The 17,710-nt window shown below is 37.3% G+C and overlaps 1 protein-coding gene across 4 annotated transcripts in view; it reads left to right on the top strand.

Annotated features, from left to right (window-relative positions):
- MBOAT2 (membrane bound O-acyltransferase domain containing 2) overlaps positions 1-12,855 on the top strand; it is a 183,057-nt gene extending 170,202 nt beyond the window's left edge. For 3 of the 4 annotated variants that reach the window (XM_064295007.1, XM_064295008.1, XM_064295010.1), the window contains 6 exons: positions 105-297; positions 4,350-4,453; positions 6,620-6,684; positions 8,115-8,247; positions 10,326-10,477; positions 12,063-12,855. In XM_064295007.1, coding sequence (XP_064151077.1) covers positions 105-297; positions 4,350-4,453; positions 6,620-6,684; positions 8,115-8,247; positions 10,326-10,477; positions 12,063-12,288 — 873 coding nt within the window. In that variant the 3' untranslated portion in view covers positions 12,289-12,855. Of the gene's footprint in view, positions 1-104; positions 298-4,349; positions 4,454-6,619; positions 6,685-8,114; positions 8,248-9,723; positions 9,838-10,325; positions 10,478-12,062 lie in introns of those variants that run through there. The other variant, XM_064295009.1, reaches the window with a different exon arrangement.
- The last annotated feature ends 4,855 nt before the right edge of the window (positions 12,856-17,710 follow it).

Here is a 17,710-nt window from a genome sequence, read left to right as displayed (position 1 = left end):
ATAGGGTTAATGCTATGTTTAGGAAGACCAGTCTGGCAGTAATTTGTAAACTGAATTGAAAGGAGTATGGATTAAATTTATGAAGTCTTGTCTTAATTTTTCAGATCGCAGTTATTCAGAAGCTCTTAGTATGTGGACTTTCCTTATTATTTCATCTGACTATCTCTAAAACATTACCCGTGGAGTATAACATTGATGAACATTTTCAAGCTACAGCTTCGTGGCCAACAAAGGTTATCTATCTGTATGTCTCTCTTTTGGCTGCCAGACCCAAATACTATTTTGCATGGACATTAGGTAAGTAACATGTAAATAGACTTCTCTTGTTTTATATGTTGAATTACATCTTACAGGGAGCTATGAGAGTGCCCTCTTGAGGATGTATAGTTAAAGATCAGTCAGAAAAATTAGGGTCATCTAACAACAGGTTTTGTTTTTTTATGTAGGAGAAACAACCTTTACAGCTCATATGTAAGGTTAGCCTAAAAACTGGATCAAGACTCATTTTATTGTAATATAAAAACCAATGGATTGGTTAGAAGACAGCAGACATTTATTGAATGCCTACCGTATGCTAGACCTTGTACTAGCCAAAGTAGACACAAATATGCATAAGACGTAGTCCCTAACTTCCATTTAGTATGATTGTATTAGATATACCATTATAATGATATATATTAAATAGACCTTAACCACAGTATTACATGATCAGTACTTTATCACTAATGTGGATAAAATGTTATCGGTGCATTGAAAGAGGATTATCAGTTATGCCTGGGAGTTAGAGCAAGTATTAGAGAAAAGATAGTATTCATTTGTACCTTTAAGATTGAATGTGATTTTAGCCGATGGGAAGCGGGTTGGTGGAATTTTAGTTTTAGTTAGTTTTGCAGTCATGAACAAAGAGATGTGAATGTACATGGCCCTCTGTGACTGGCAAAGCAGGGACCATAATGGGAAGAGGGAACTGGGAAGGAGAAACAGGGCTCTCCCAAGATCTTGACGGCTGTACTGAAGAAGTTTGAATTTACCTTTAGTCATTGGGAAGCCATTACAGCTTTCAAGCCAGGTCCTAGTAATGGTTAAGGAAATTTCGAGCTGAAGTCTAAGTTTAAGTTTTATGTCAATAGAGAAACCAAGTGAAAAGCCCACTTCCATATCCCAGTGCACAAATTCACCCGCTCCTCTCTCGGCTATGTATTTTTTTTGTAACTGGTATCCCTTGGTTCTCAAATTGGCGTTTAAGCATCCCTTGAGGTCCCAGATATTCTTTAATTTGTTTTTGCATTTTGATGACAATTTAAAAATATGTATATATATATATTCCGGTTCATGTGGATAATTACCTTACTGATTTCAGTGTTGATATATGCATTTTTGAATTTACAATTTCATTAATTTTAAGTGGTAACCTAGGATATACCAAAAAAAAACAAACAAATCAAACCCATTGCTGTTGAGTCAATTTCGACCCTATGGCACGGAGTAGAACTGCCCCATAGGGTTTCCAGGGAGCAGCTGGTGGATCCAACTGCCGACCTTTTGGTTAGCAGCTGTAGCACTTAACCACTGGGCAACCAGGGCTCCAACCTAGAGTATAGTGTTTAAAATTTTAATTCAAGGTTTGTCAAAATAAATATTAGGCTTCCAGGTCTCCACACCCCTATGGCTCTGCCCTCTTCTTTTCAACCCTTCAGAACAATTATTTCTTGGAACTTAGTGGATTTTTTTCCTTTAAGTTTGAAGTTTCAGTATGAAGAACACTGACTTAACCCATGTAGAGGTTTAAATCAGGAAAGGTGTGTGTCAGGGTTATATCCTTTCACTGTACCTATTTATTCTGTATGCTGAGCAAATAATCTGAGAAGCTGGGCTATATGAAGAAGAACAGGGCATCAGGATTGGAGGAAGACTCACTAACAACCTGCATTATGTAGGTGACACAGCCTTGCTTGCTGAAAGTAGAGAAGACTTGAAGCACTCACTGATGAAGATCAAAGACCACAGCCTTCAGTATGGATTACACCTCAACATAAAGAAAACAAAAATCCTCACAACTGGATCAATAAGCAACACCATGATAAATGGAGAAAAGATTGAAGTTCTAAGGATTTCACTTGACTTGGATCCACAATCAACACCCATGGAAGCAGCAGTCAAGAAATCAAAAGACGCATTGCATTGGGCAAATCTGCTGTAAAAGACCTCTTTAAAGTGTTGAAAAACAAAGATGTCACCTTGAAGACTAAGGTGCACCTGACCCAAGCCATGGTATTTTCAGTCGCCACATATACTATATGCAAACTGAATAATGAATAAGGAAGACTGAAGAAGAATTGAAGCCTTTGAATTATGGTGTTGGCAAAGGATATCGAGTATACCATGGACTGCCAAAAGAAGGAACATGTCTGTTTGGAAGAAGTACAACCAGAATGCTCCTTGGAAGCAAGGGTGGCAAGACTATGTCTCCCATACTTTGGACATGTTATCAGGGGGGATCAGTCCCTGGAGAAGGACATCATGCTTGGTAAAGTAGAGGGCCAGCAAAAAAGAGGAGGACCCTCAACGAGATGAATTGACACAGGCTCAAGCATAGTAACGCTTGTGAGGATGGCGCAGAAACGGCCAGTGTTTGGTTTTGTTGTACATAGAGTCTCTGTGAGTCAGAATCAACTTGATGGCACCTAACAACAACAGAGAAAGATCGAAGTTTAAATGGTCAGTGTTTTGGAATTAGAAATTGCTAAAGTCATCCCTACATTAATGAAAACTTACCAGCTTTCTCAGGAGTTTGGACACCTAGCTCACACAGGGTCTGTGTTGGATTTAGGGTCTGGGAACGTTGACATCTGTGGTTTTATTTCCCTGACTCCCTTCTCCTCATTGCTGTTGACCACACCCTGGACCGATCCTGTTGGATGAGATGTTGGTAAGGAGTTGAGTTCTCAGATCCCAGTAAGACAGAAAAGGTGAAGAGAATGAATAAGTGAAGACATTACAAGTGGTAGCACATGTGAGGGAGGAGGGAGCTGTTCCTTAGCAGCCATTTGTATGGGTTTGCTGACCATATTATTAAAAATTTTTTTTAATTCTATTGAGTATGAATGTGACTATATTCATAGACTAACTTTAAAGGCAAATATTTATTCGACCGAAGACTGCAGACCTCTTGTTTATTCCTTTGCCCTAAGACTGTTTTTTTTTAAATCCTGTTTGTGACTGAGACTGGAGGAACCCCAGAAGACATGACCCCCAGACTCTCTGTTAAACCAGACCTAAAACCATTCCCGAAGCCAACTCTTCAGACAAAGATTAGACTGGACTATAAGACATAAAATGATACTCATGAAGAGTGTACTTCTTACACAAGACTAAATGGGCAGCTCCTGTCCGGAGGCGAGATGAGAAGGCAGAAAGGGACAGGAGCTGGTTGAATGGACACAGGAAATCCAGGGTGGAAAGGGGGAGTGTGCTGTCATCACATTATAGGGATAGCAACTAGGGTCACGTAACAATGTGTGTATAAATTTTTGTGTGAGAAACTAACTTGAGCTGTGAACTTTCACCTAAAGTACAATAAAAAAAAAAGTTATTTGTATCTAAAAAGAAACAAGTCCTGTTTGATGTACTAAAAAGCACTAATAAGGAATCCAACAATTTAAGGATACATGTCCACGTAGGCATATTATTTTGCTGGTTTGTTTACTCTCTGGTCATGACAGAGATAGCAGCAATTATAAACAATTTTCCATTGTTTAGTTGACTGGAAAGGTAGTTGCTTGAGGCAGAAACTTCCTTTATGGCTTAATCAAACAGGTTTATAAAGCAAAAATAACTAATTGAGCATTATGGTGAAAAGGATTAGAAAACAAATTCTGAATACATAAATAGAATGGATTTGAATGGACCAAGGAAAAAAAAAAGAATGAAAATATGATGCCTCACTTACATATTCTTATTTATAATACAGGTCAAATATAGGAGAAGAACTTTGTGGTCCCAGGGCAAAACATCCCCGCCAGCAATTCTTGGATGGATGGTTGAGCATAATTCTTACACTGGAAAATTATTTCCTATATTGGGTCTGCACCTTGAGCCCATTGGTCCTCAGTAACTTTCAAACTTCACGTGCCTTCAGCTCGTGTTTTGTCTGATGCTTCATTGACTAGCCAAGTTGTCCTTAATGGCGTAGTTATTTTCATCGCATAGAATAATGTTTCTGACCTCTTCCTAAAAATTAGAATAAATTTACTTTTACTGTTTAAGAATAAAGGATCATAGTATATGATAACACACGTTTTCTGGGAGAATATATCCTTAACGCTTTTTTCTTGTTGTGTTTAATGTAGCCGATGCCATTAATAATGCTGCAGGCTTTGGTTTCAGAGGATATGACAAAAATGGAATGGCTCGTTGGGACTTAATTTCCAATTTGAGAATTCAGCAAATAGAGGTCAGTAAATCATTAAGAAGTTCATCACCGTAGGATACTTTGTTGTTGTTGTTGTTGTGTGTCATGAGTCAATTCTGACTTACAGCGTCCCTGTATGACAGAGAGAACTGCCCCATAGGATTTTCTAGGCTACAGTCTTTATCGAAGCAGATCCCCAGGTTTTTTCTTCTGAGGAGCCATTGGGTGGGTTCAAACTGCGAACCTTTCTGGTAGCAGGCAAGCACTTAACCATTGCACCACCAGGGCTCCTTATGATACTTTAGGTATCATAATTTGCTTTCATACATTATACTGTGATATCCCAAGATTGGTGTTGAAGTATTTGTAATGATATTACTCATTCTTTCCTTTAACCGACATTACTGGTCATCTACCACATGTCCCAGGTACTGGGGATTCAGTGCATAAGATAGATGCAGTCTAGGCTGTTATGAAGCTTTAGTTTAGTAGGGGGTTATTACAGAGCACAGAAGAATAGGTTATACACAAAGAGGTACAAGTGCTGTGGGTGTTACAATAAAGAATCCAACTTAGACTTAGTGGCTCAGGGAAGAGGTCCTAAAGGAAATAATATTTTAAACTGAGCCTAAAAGGATAAATAGTAAGAGATATCTAGGCCCTCCAAATAGAGGAACTAGCCTGAGGGGGTGAGAATGGGTGTGTGGCTTATGTTGGCTCATAGTATAGGGAGTGGTGAAAGATGAGGCTGGAGAAGTAGAGGCCAGGTCATGGATATTAAGAGTTTTGAGCTTCTTTTAAGAGTAATGGAGCACTATGAATGGGTTATATGCAGGGAAGTGAGGTAATTAGTCTGTGTTTTAGAAGGATCTGGATATGTCATGTAGAATGTGTTGTCCCTTGAAAGCCAGAGAGATCTGTTGGGAGGGTGTTGTGTCAATCCAGGATGCTGGTGACCGAAACAGGGTAGTAACTATGGGGCTAGAAAGACATAAAGATATTAGAGAACTGATTAAGAGACTTAACGGAACTTGGTGATGAGTTGGAATCAAGGAGAAGAATGGGTTAGGAATCATGCACAGATTTCTTGTTTAAACAGCTAGGTTTATGGTGGTGCCTTTCACTGAGATAAGCAGCAAAGAATCGGCTCAGGCTTGAAGTATTGCATCAAACCATATGAAGCTGCTGATATTTACCTATTTTTGACTTACAGAAGAAAGACAGTTTCAAATAGTTCAATCTGATAGCTGCTTTCAAGAAGAGGAGAAAGAACAATCTAGGGAAACAGAAGGATTACTTAGTAGGTTGAGGGCCCAGTTGAAGTCAAGAACCTTAATTTATGAAAAAGGTCTTTAATGTTATATAATATGCTACACTCAGCATTCATACGTTAGGGGTATGGAAGACAGACAGTAGGGTTGATTCTGACAGGTAGGTGAGTTAAAAGGAGAAAGAAACAAAGGCATTGAAGATTTTTACAAGAGAGTAGTAATTAAGTGGACCAAGGAATCTAAAATTTTGAGGAGGAGAAAGTAAAGAGGTCAGGAGACCAAAGACTAGCTTTCCCGCTGAGATTAAAGAGGAGCTTTAATGGCAGTAACTGAGTGATAGAGCTGGAAAGATAGGAAGCCATTATCTGAGAGAGGAGTGCAACTGTACTGTTTTAGCAGTCAAGCAGTTCTAGGCGTGCCAAGATCCAGAGTAGCCATGAAAGTGGGTGACTGAAGAGAAGTGGAAGTGAATGAATTGAGAGACTAAGGTTTGATGTGTCATCTCTGTGGACGTCAAGTTTACCTGCAATGATGGCAGATCTTGGCGCGTGTTATGGATTGAATTGTGTCTCCCAAAAATATGACAGAGTTGACAGGAAGATAGTGAGGGAGATGCTCAAGTTTTCAGTGAATAAGGGCAGTCATTGGTACACTCTGACAGGGGTTCCTTTGGGATAATTACTTGACAAGACCTTTAAATGTTGTCATATAGGAGAAAATGATGATAATTCATTTACCTTGTAAATGGTCCCTATAATAAATAAACTCCTTTTATGGAATGACGTTACTAGGTCAGAAAAACAGTACTAAGGAAAGACAAATCAGTACATGGCCATCATTTTTAAGTAATCTATTTTTAGCACAATAAAACATTATTACTTACATTTAAAGCTTCGTTATTTTGTTGACCAAAGAAAAAAGTCCCTTTGTTTTTCAGATGTCAACAAGTTTCAAGATGTTTCTTGATAATTGGAATATTCAGACAGCTCTTTGGCTCAAAAGGTATGTTCCTTCAAGAACTATCTTTAGATGTACTTTGGCACCTACTACTTGAGATATTACTTGAGGCTGAGCTTCACTGAGTTCAGATTCTTGATTAAATGAGCGCTATGTTGAGTGACATTGTGACTTCGATGTTAACAAGGGGATACTAACATCTTCCAAAGCAGGGTACTGACAAATCAGAGAACTGTTTCAGCTTGAGTCATTTCACTGTGATGAACATCGATGTCACTGATCTTTTAGCCAGGCTTTAAAGGCCTCTACCTGCATCTGGGAAGCCCTCGTGGTGTAGTGGTTAAGTGCTACGGCTGCTAACCAAAATGTCAGCAGTTCAAATCCACTAGGCGCTCCTTGGAAACTTACTGGAGCAGTTCTACTCTGTCCTATAGGGTCGCTATGAGTCGGAATCGACTCGACGGCAACGGGTTTGTTTGGTTTAGCCGTGTCTGAGGTGACCAGTAACCTCATCTTTAGTTCCTGCTCTCACTCACTGGAGATTTGTTTTTAGAAAGGACTTAAAAACCACTATGCATATGCCCTAGATTTTCCAGAACAGTTCCAGTTTTAAATATTTTAGTTCAAAAGACCTTTGTATGTTAGGCACAGGATACAAAGATGGAGTAAGACAAAAAGATGCAGTACCTGCAGTCAGAGAGTTCACAATCTTGTTAAAAACACAGATGTGTAACCAGTCCGTGCTGTTCTCTGTGGTGAGGGTTATAACAGAGAGAAGGAGCAATAGAGCAGGAACAGTGAGGGCTCAAAGGGAAAAGAGGAAGAACCTCTTCTCAGAAGTAGTTGACAGCTGAGCTGAGACTGATGATTAGGAGTTTATCAGAAGGACAAGGAGGAAGGCAAGGCAGCTCAGGCAGAGGCAGCAACATCTACAGGGGAGGGAGTTAGGGAAACTCCCAGTGATTCTGTCTCGTTGTTCTGGTGACATATTGCCCTGTCCTGAACTTAGTTCGTAAAATATCATCCCCGTAACTGCAAGGCTTTCAGGACTTCTGTGTAAAGCAACTTTCTTTTGTAGTGTTCAAGGGTAAAGTTGGATATCTTTACCTTTGAGATATCCAAAATATATTATTTCCACTTGATGTTCTCTTACAACCTACCAAAGGCTACAGATCCTGTGAGCTGATCTGTGTTATTTTTTTTTCGTTGTATTTTCAATTTGATATTTGAGGAAAATCTTATCTTCATCTGAGTTCTCTACCCTATTATGGGAAAATATTAGACTGAGCACAGGCTATTTACCAGAAAGGGTAGTGTTAATTAGATCAGTTGAACGTTCTTGATGTTTATAAAGAAAGTAATAAAATATTTTGTTACATATGTTTTACCACTATTTTAAAAACTTAGCATTGTGGGGCTTTATAAACTCTAATCACTCACTCCTCTCGGCTCTTCATGTTTTTCATGGTTTCTAGGGTGTGTTACGAACGAGCCTCCTTCAGTCCAACTATCCAGACGTTCATTCTCTCTGCCATTTGGCATGGGGTATACCCAGGATACTATCTAACATTTCTAACAGGGGTGTTAATGACGTTAGCAGCACGAGCTGTAAGTATCAAGAATATTATTTTATAACTCAATGGTAGTTCACTTGAACTGTTATAAAGAGCGGACTAGATCTGTTTTACAAGGTAGACCTTATTTCTTTGGTCACAATTAACATTATACTGTGCAGTAGAAGAGAGATTTATAACCATTTACATGTTTGTTGAGTACTTAGGGGAAACTCTGGCGGCAGCTAACCAGAAGGCGCTCCTTGGAAACTCTATGGGGCAGCTCTGCTCTGTCCTATAGGGTTGCTATGGGTCGGAATTGACTCAACAGCATTGGGTTTGGTTGTTTTTTTTCAGTTTGAGTACTTATAACCATTTACGTGTTTATAGTGTTCACCATGTGCTAAGCTCCGCACTTAGTTGATATGAGGAGAAAAGATGTTTTTATGTTCCCTGCACATAGGAGGCCCTCAAAAATTGTTATTTGTCTTTATTAAATTACTTGGAGGATAGCTAAACACGTAGTTAAATTAAAATGACCAGAGGGTTATTTTAGAAATGTTTCCTGACAGCCGTAACCTTTGAGTCGTGTTTTAGATGATGAATGGACTATCGATAGGCCAAGATGAGTAGATGGGCCATTCCTGGTGGTAGAGCACTACATTAGAAGGAAGGTGCAGTTATATTTAGTATTTGCTTGGTAGGAACCTGGAATGATATTTTGGGAATTACTTGATAAATTAGATTGGTGACCTGATGGGGGAAGAGGAAGTACATTTTAGTATAAGTCCTTGACAGTCTATGAGAGGAAAGTGACATGACAAAAACAATGAATAAGTTTATTACAGCACTTACAAGTAAGAAGGATTAATTTAAAAAACTAGGAAATATTTTACTATATTTAGTTTTAAAGTATCTTGGAGGAATATCAAGAAGTATTAAATAAGGGCTCTACCTTCTGGTAGCTTATAGTCTAATTCGGGGAAGAAGACATAGACAGACAGACAGATGGACTGATAGAAATATATGTAGATAGATATAGATATATATCACAAGGCATATGATAAATTCCATGGATTTTATCAATATTAAGTATCATAGATGTTTAGACATAAAAGAAAATCCTTTTGGTTGGGTTGACCAGAGATGACCTCGTTGAAAAAGCGTGGTTGGATCTGGGCTTTGAAAAATGAAAGTTGTTTCAACAGTGAATGCAGTTTAATATGGGGGAGAAAGTGACATTGTAGGCATGGAATTGACATTAGCAAAACCAGGTTGGAAAGTACATGGTGTATTTGGGAAATGACGAGTAAATTTGACTGAAGCGGAGATTTCATGTATACATGAATAGTAAATAATACTGGAAAGGCAAATGGAGGGTGAGGCCACAAGGATAGAAGAACTTAAATGTCAAACTAGAAACAGCCTAATCCTTATCCTGGCAGCAATATCAGGGAGTAAAGCATCTCATTGAGGGTGTTCCTCTTTTTTACTGACCCTCTACCTTACCAAGCATGATGTCTTTTTCCAGGGACTGGTCACTCCTGATAACATGTCCAAAGTACATGAGACGAAGTCTCTCCATCCTCCCTTCTAAGGAGCATTCTGGCTGTACTTCATTTGTTCGTTCCTCTGGCAGTCCATGGTATATTCAATATTCTTCACCAACACCGCAATCCAAAGGCATCAATTCTTCTTCGGACTTTCTTGTTCATTGTCCAACTTTTGCATACATATGAAGTGATTGAAAATACCGTGGCTTGAGTCAGGCTCATCTTAGTCTTCAAAGTGACATCTTTGCTTTTTAACACTTCAAAGAGAAATGACAGAGAGTTACCTATGCTCTTTACCCAGATTTACCAGTTGTTTATATTCTGCCCACTTGCTTTATCACTCCCTATATATTTTTTCTAAAACTAGACGGCAGTGGTGGGTTATATATTTTTTATATATATATGCATTAGTTTATCTGAACCAACTTTTCCCAACTAATTAGTACCCTTTTAGACTCGCATCAACAATGGATGATACTTGCAGTTATTCTACATCCTTGAAAACAGCTGACATGACCGGTCTAATTTTATAAGGAATGTTAAAGATAAAGCAAATATATTTGTGTTTTCTTTGTTTCAGATGAGAAATAACGTTAGACATTATTTCATTGAACCTCCCCAACTTAAATTATTTTATGATGTTATAACATGGATAGTAACACAAATAGCAATAAGTTACACAGTTGTGCCATTTGTACTTCTCTCTATAAAACCATCATTCATGTTTTACAGGTAAGTGTTTACTTCTTAAAATATGTCAGTGGAATAATTTTAGTTATAAAAGAAAGCTCCTTGCTGTTGGGTAGAACAGAAAAACGGTACCGTAGCCTCATTTCTGCAGCTAAAAGCATTATCGGTTGCTGTTTAATCTTAAACTAAGCAGTCTCAAGCTTCTTTATGGAATGACTCATACTACCCAACCCTCAGATTAGAGTCTGATTTAGACAGAGAAATGTCAGTGAAGTAACCACTGCCTGAAATCTCCCATAAAGGTTTTACTAGACACTGTAGCTTAATTGTCCAAAACCTGTTCATTTGTTATTTAAAGACAGTTCTTTACTTAATTTAATCAAGGGGCGGGGGGTAAATTACTTATATTTTCTTTTATCTGTTTACTTATAGTCTGTCTTTTGTGTTTCATTGGTACTTGGGTCACCTGTATATTATAAAAGTTATTTTGAATTCAGTATTTTTTGTTTATCTGTTTATCTCTTCTTCCTGCCCCACCAAACTGCACTCTCCCATATTAGATAGTAATATATTTGAAATGAAAAACTTTATTCTCATATACATTGTTTATTACCTTAGCATTTAGAATGACTTTAGCAGAGAGTATGTGCTCAAAAATTGTTGCTTTGAGTATGACCTTAACCATATAGGAAGACACTAAGTAGCTCCTGCCACAGTGTCCATTTTAACCAAATGATTACATATTGTTTAAATGTGATGAAGCTGTTGGGTGGGATTTTCTATTCCAGGTACTTGATTCACAGTTACTTGAATTTAGAGCTATGGCAACGTTTGGTGTATATTTACCTTGAGGGATGATGTTTCTAACAACGTTTTTAATAATATAACCTTTCTTTATTTGGTTAAAGCAACCATCAAGAAGCAATATGACTTAGATCTGTCACTCATCCAATAGAATATTTGTTACTGAATGAGGGAGAGTTTCTAGCAGGGGAACTCAGCCTGGTCACAGGCTTTCCTTGCCCTGTGCATTCTCTTTGTTTGCTCAGTATTTGATTCTGTGGTTTGAGAGACGATTTTCAAATGACTGCAGATACTAATAAGTACCTTTTTGTTTTTATTCTATTTCATCATGGCATTGTGACCCTTACAGAGAAATGCAATGGGATATCTAGTAGCATGATTATAAGCAGTCTGGGTTTCTACAGGGAGTCCCTGGGTGACACAGATGGTTAAGCAGTGGGCTACTGACCAAAACCAGAAGGTTGGCGGTTCGAACCCACCCAGAGGTGCCTCAGAGGAAAGGCCTGGTGGTCTGCAGCCATGAAAACCCTATGGAGCACAGTTCTACTCTATGACACATAGGGTCACCATGAGTCAGAGTCAGCTTGCCGACAGCGGGTTTGGTGTGGTTTTTGGGTGTACACAGTGCTTCATAAATACTCATGGCATACACTGTTCTGTAGAGTTTCATCACATGAGGGGAAAACTAACAGTATACTGTGGTAGGTAAGCACATCTTACAGGGGACATATGGGAGATGGGCAAGTATGCAGTTATTAAAGGTTATTAATTATCACAACTTTAATAAAGTAAACTATTTTTTTTTTTTTTTCCTTTCTTTCAGCTCCTGGTATTATTGCCTTCACATTGCTGGTATCTCAGTATTATTGTTGTTGCCGGTGAAGAAAACTCAAAGTGGAAAGAATATACATGAAAATACTCAGTTCTCACGATCCAAAAAGTTTGATGCACAAGAAAATTCTTTGGGACATAATAGTTTTTCCACAACAAACAATGTTTGCAATCAGAATCAAGAAATAGCCTCTAGACATTCATCACTGAAGCAATGATGGAGAAAATGCCTTGACGGCCATGTTTTCTATGTTAACAGAAACCAATCTTAGCATCTTTTCAAAGAGTTTTTGTTTGTTTGAAAAGAGATTATGTGGGGGGGAAATTGGACATTGATGGATAGGGAATTTCCTATATATCAGATTGGAAATGGAGTGAAATAACCCCACCCATGCCATGTCCCTGAGGGCTACGCCTTATATAAAAATATCTCCATTATTTCCACGGGCACTCAGGACCTCAGCAGATGTTCATAGGGTCATATGTGTGCCCTGTTGCTGAATGTACATTGCGTACCCCAAGGCACTGAAGGGGTGGAAGAATAATTGCGTCAATCTGGATGACTGAGAGAAATTATTTACTTTTGCAAATGAATGTCTTGCCTTAAACCCTCTATTTCCTAAAATGTTGTTCCTAAATGGTATTTTCTTGTGTAATAGTGTGAGAATTCATATTTCACATATTTGATGTTGTGTGCTGTAAAGGAATCTAGGAAGAATTTAAAACAGGATATTTAAGATTGTGGATACTTAAAAATGCAATAAACATCTCAGTATTTTGAAGGATTTTTCTTAAAGTATCTCAAATGACAATAATGTATAGGGAAACTGTAACATTAACAGATGCCAAATTATAGGTAGCCTATTTTGGTGCAGTTTAATTATCTTGTGTGTCAGTCGGAGAGCCCTTCAAGGAGGAATTTCTTAAACATAATTAAAGGTTAGGAGTGAGATATTTTAAGCTTATTTAAAAGAGAGAGAGAGAAGATGAAGAAAGGAAGGGAGGCATGAATGAAGAAATCACTGAATGGACTCTGGGGTTAGAAGCTAGTGGGCAGCTGTAATTTAAAAAACCAAACCAAACCAAACCTATTGCTGTCAGGTAAGCTCAGCTCATAGTGACCCCACAGGACAGAGTAAAACTGCCCCGTAGCGTTCCCTAGGCTGCAATCCTTACAGAACCAGACTGCCACATCTTTCCTCAGCTGGTGGGTTCGAACCACAGTCCTTTTGACTAACAGCCGAGCACTTAACCACTGCACCACCAGGGCTTCTGCAGCCGTAATAGGAAATAAATAAGACTGCATGTTCCAGGTGCTCAGCAGAAGTGCTTTTACAAAACCTTATCTGTCTGAATTCTTTGTGATTAGGTAAGACATAAAAGTTTAGTAACTTTTTAATACTTTGGACTTTTAAATGAAATTTATCAAGCATAAATTACATAGAATTAGAAAGGGATTATGAAAGTAATAACACTAGATTGCTTGAAGGTTTTGAAAGAGAAATTGCTAGGTAAGGGTACTACCTGGCTAAGCCTCTTCTTATCCCTGACAGCTTAATTCATATTTGGGAAGGTTCTAGGGAAATGAAAAATGAAGGTCAATGGCTAGAACCACGTTTTTAGAGAAGAATATAAATTAGTTTCTAAACTATTAGCCTCTCACATTAAAATGTTGCTGTTAACTCTTGTTAACATGAGTTTTAGGTTCTGTAAGTAGAAAAACTATGCTCTTACTGGCGATTTTTACTATAATCAATCTTGCCTGGATTTCCTGGGGTATCTCACTTAATTCTCCAGATGCCTGTGATGACTGCAGTGGCTGGAAGCAGAAGGGTAGGATTGCATGCCAGGCGGAGGCACTGGTCTGACAGCAGGGCTTCAGTGCTGAACTGTGAATCACAGCCGTGAGAGGAAAAAGTAGGCAGGGCCTTCTGACTTCACCCTTATTTTGACAAGTCTTTCGTGGAATTTATTTTCTTTTGCCTTAAATGTTTTTTAATGAAATGCAAACTGTCTATCTCTGGTGATTCTTTCTGTTTGGATTTTGTTACTAATAAATTTTCAAATGAAGTGAAAGACAGACCAACAATCTAGCTTAAACTGTAGCATTTCATTTAAAGAAGGAAGGAAAAAGAAAACAAACTTGGAGCTTCTAAGGTCCTAGTTAGCAAAAAAGTCAGTTTATCCTTTTAAAACCTTACAGATATCCTAGTCATTGTTGATAAAAATGTTTTTAATTTTTCTAAAGGTAAACATTTTCCATCTGATGTGGTTAGTGTGTCCTGTTACCTTCCAGTAAAGTTAGTTCAATAAATTTTCTCTATTTTCCCACGCACTGAAGTGAAGCCAGCTGCCTAAAGCGAGGGAATAGAAAAGAACGTTCTTGGAAAGAATCTGCCTCCAGAAAAGATCTCTTCAGTTTGACCAATGCTGCAGAGAATCTGATCACTGTTAAGAGAAAGTAAAGCAACTTAAAGTTAAAAAGAGGGGCCTAGGCATGTCATAAATGAAAACTAGAAAGTTTGATAGAAAGTTTTGTTTTTCTTGTGCAGCCTATTTAGCTCCTTACAAATAATCACCTTTTATTTCTATTATCTGTATATATTTTATTTCTCAGCCTGTAAAACTAAACTGGTTACCCATCTCTTGCTCAATTAATATAGTGATACCACTACCATCCAGAAGGATGTTTGGTCAGCTTTCCAGGTACTTTAGATATAAAAAATCCCAAACCCATTGCCATCGAGTCAATTCCGACTCATAGCAACCTTATAGGACAGAGTAGAACTGTCCCATAGGGTTTCCAAGGAGTAGCTGGCGGATTCGAACTGCCGACCTTTTGGTTAGCAGCCGAGTTCTTTATAACCACTACGCCAGCAGGGCTCCACTTTAAATATAATACATTACATATCCAGTTTGACTGATTTTTCATCCCCCGAATCAGCTATTTATTTTTAAGAAATGGTTTTGGATAGCTTTCCTCTAATTTGGAAGTAATCACAAGTATGCAATCTAGAAGAAAAATCGTTCTAATTCTCAGCTTGATTTTTCTCCTCAAGAAGAATTTTTTTTTGTGCTCTGTGAAGTGAATATATCTCCTTGGAGTGTTGTAAAGATTACTTTTTTGCTTCTGTTTATAGTAAAAGATGCTAAAACTGGTATATCTAGCTGCTATTAAGTGTAGAGGGATTCACTGTCATATGTGCTTACTTGTTTTTAATCAACAGAATAGGATTCAGTGCATATTTATATTGTTTTCCCCTCTTCAGTTATCATGAAACCAGAGATGTCCAATCAACATCATATTTATACTTTCGGTAAATTATATATTACTCAGGGAAAAATGAATAAAAATATTCTTCCCTCAATTTCATTTTCTCAAAACAGCAATGGTTAATTTGATATATTTCAGTTGTCACCATTTTACAAGTGGCTTATTCTCAGTCTTTAAAGTAAGCATTTTTATTGGAACTCAGGGTATTTGAGGAAATTTATTTAGCTTCTAAAACATCTGTTATAATACAAAAGGTTTATTTGGCTACAAAAAAATGTCCAGCTACCACTTATGTTACCACCATCTGGCTAAAAAGTATGTTACTGATTCCCTCACCATGTGTGACACTCACAGGATTTCCACAGACACCAGTTTTGAGAAGAATTTACAGTAAAGATAATGTTTCTAAAAAGTGAAGGTAACTCACATTTAAGCATTAATTGAACTGGGAGGAGACCTAGATCTTCAGTCCAGCTCTGTTATTCATGAGCCATACGGTTTGGACAAGTTACTTATCCTTTAGACCTCAGGTTCCTTAACCGTCAGCTGAAAGGGTTAGTTCTAACAGTTCAAGACCAGTTGTGTTTGAGTATCATGAGTGGAACCATCTAGCAGGTTCTGTAAGATTCATGGATGTAGGCAGAATCAAACAGTTGTCATGGTCATTCAGTTTTATTACTTGAGCTCAAAGCCGTGAGGTCAAAAGATTGTCATGACAACAGACCATCCATTATGTCAGAAACCATTTCTACTGAATATTGTCCTTAATATGAATCTTTCATAATGAAATAGTCTCTACTAAAGATAACGTTTTTCTGTTGCTTTCTCTGCTTTCTTGGCTTCTGTTTGTGCTATGTAAAATTGGAGAAGATAATATGCTATTAAATATTTTATATAAATTACTGACTTTACTAGACAGTTATCACCAGATAACTTCTCAGAAAGTATTTCATTCAAAGATATTTAAAGTATATTTAATTTAGTTACACCTTATTTTAAACTACAAAAAACAATTATTTTAAAAATGTTGCCATTCGTATAATTAGAAGATTTATACTTGTATTCAAAGACTACATCACACTTTCAGGACAAATATCTTTTCTATTTAATATTCATACCTTGCAAATGTTTGATTTGTGTATTCATGAACAGATCTGAACATTTATACTTACTCTTTTGTTTCTTACTATCAGTTGTTCATAATTATTAATTGCTTTTAAGAGTTCTACATTATAATTGAAAGAAAAAATAACTTGAGAGAATGATTGTTTCAGAATGTTGCCTATTAGTGCTATGTCAGCTAAGGCTTTCTCCAGAGCTTTAGATATAAATCAGTATTTTGTGGGGTTTTAGTCAGCCATTAATAGTCCATCCTGGCTGAAATTTAATACATCAGATATAACACGGGTGCAGAATTCTGAAGAACACTGTGAACTGTGATGTTAACTGCCCTCAAGTACCTTATAAAACTGTTAACACTTAACCCACTGTACGCTTATTGAAGAGCTGATCATTTAGACGCTCACCTTAGACCCTGACATTTCTGCTTTTTACAGCTTTTGCAGAAGTAGGTTTGTATTGATGTGTGCTCCTGATGCTGAAGGAAAAGATATGCATTTTTTAAAAAAAAAATTCACTCTGAAATCTGGATTTGAGAGATTAGTATATAGAAGGTCTCTACAGTGTTTTTCTGCAACACCACGTAGTAAAATCTGTAGTAGTAACTCATTACAGATGAAAATTGACAATGAACTTTTCCATGTTGGTATTTTGTAGGAATGCTCTTATAACCATTGATTACGCTGCTTTTTGAAGCTCTTGTTGTACAGAGGAAGCAGCCAATTACATTTTAACTGGTGGGCTGCTTAATAATGTTTTTATGTGTTTTAAATAATATTTATTTTAATGGGTTTTTAACATTATGCAAGTAATGTTGCCAGTAGAAGACTGACAAGCTATATAGCTCATTGATTGGGAAGACTTTCTGAAACATAGCCTAAAGACATTTTTACACCAACTAATTTGTCTTGCCTTTAAATCTGATTATAACTGTCTTCTTTTAGTACAACTTTTATAGAGCAAAAAAAAAAGAACAAACCCAAGACTCTACGTTCTTAAATAATAAAGATATAAAGATCATGTAAAACTACTATCTAAAGCTTACTCGATGATGCAAAGCCATCCTTCCAGTCATATCTCATCAAATTTTGCTACTGTAAAAAGAAATGGAAATATAATGAAAAACCTAAAGTTACAGAGCAACGTATATTAAAAAAAAAACCCGTTGCCGTCAAGTCGATTCCAGCTTATGGCAAAATGATTTACCAATTTCTTAATGACGTGTTTGAAACAGAAAATGTGACTGG

Source organism: Loxodonta africana, chromosome 12 (genome assembly GCF_030014295.1).
Source record: "Loxodonta africana isolate mLoxAfr1 chromosome 12, mLoxAfr1.hap2, whole genome shotgun sequence".
NCBI lineage: Eukaryota > Metazoa > Chordata > Mammalia > Proboscidea > Elephantidae > Loxodonta > Loxodonta africana.
This window is presented reverse-complemented; position numbering and strand designations above follow the sequence as displayed.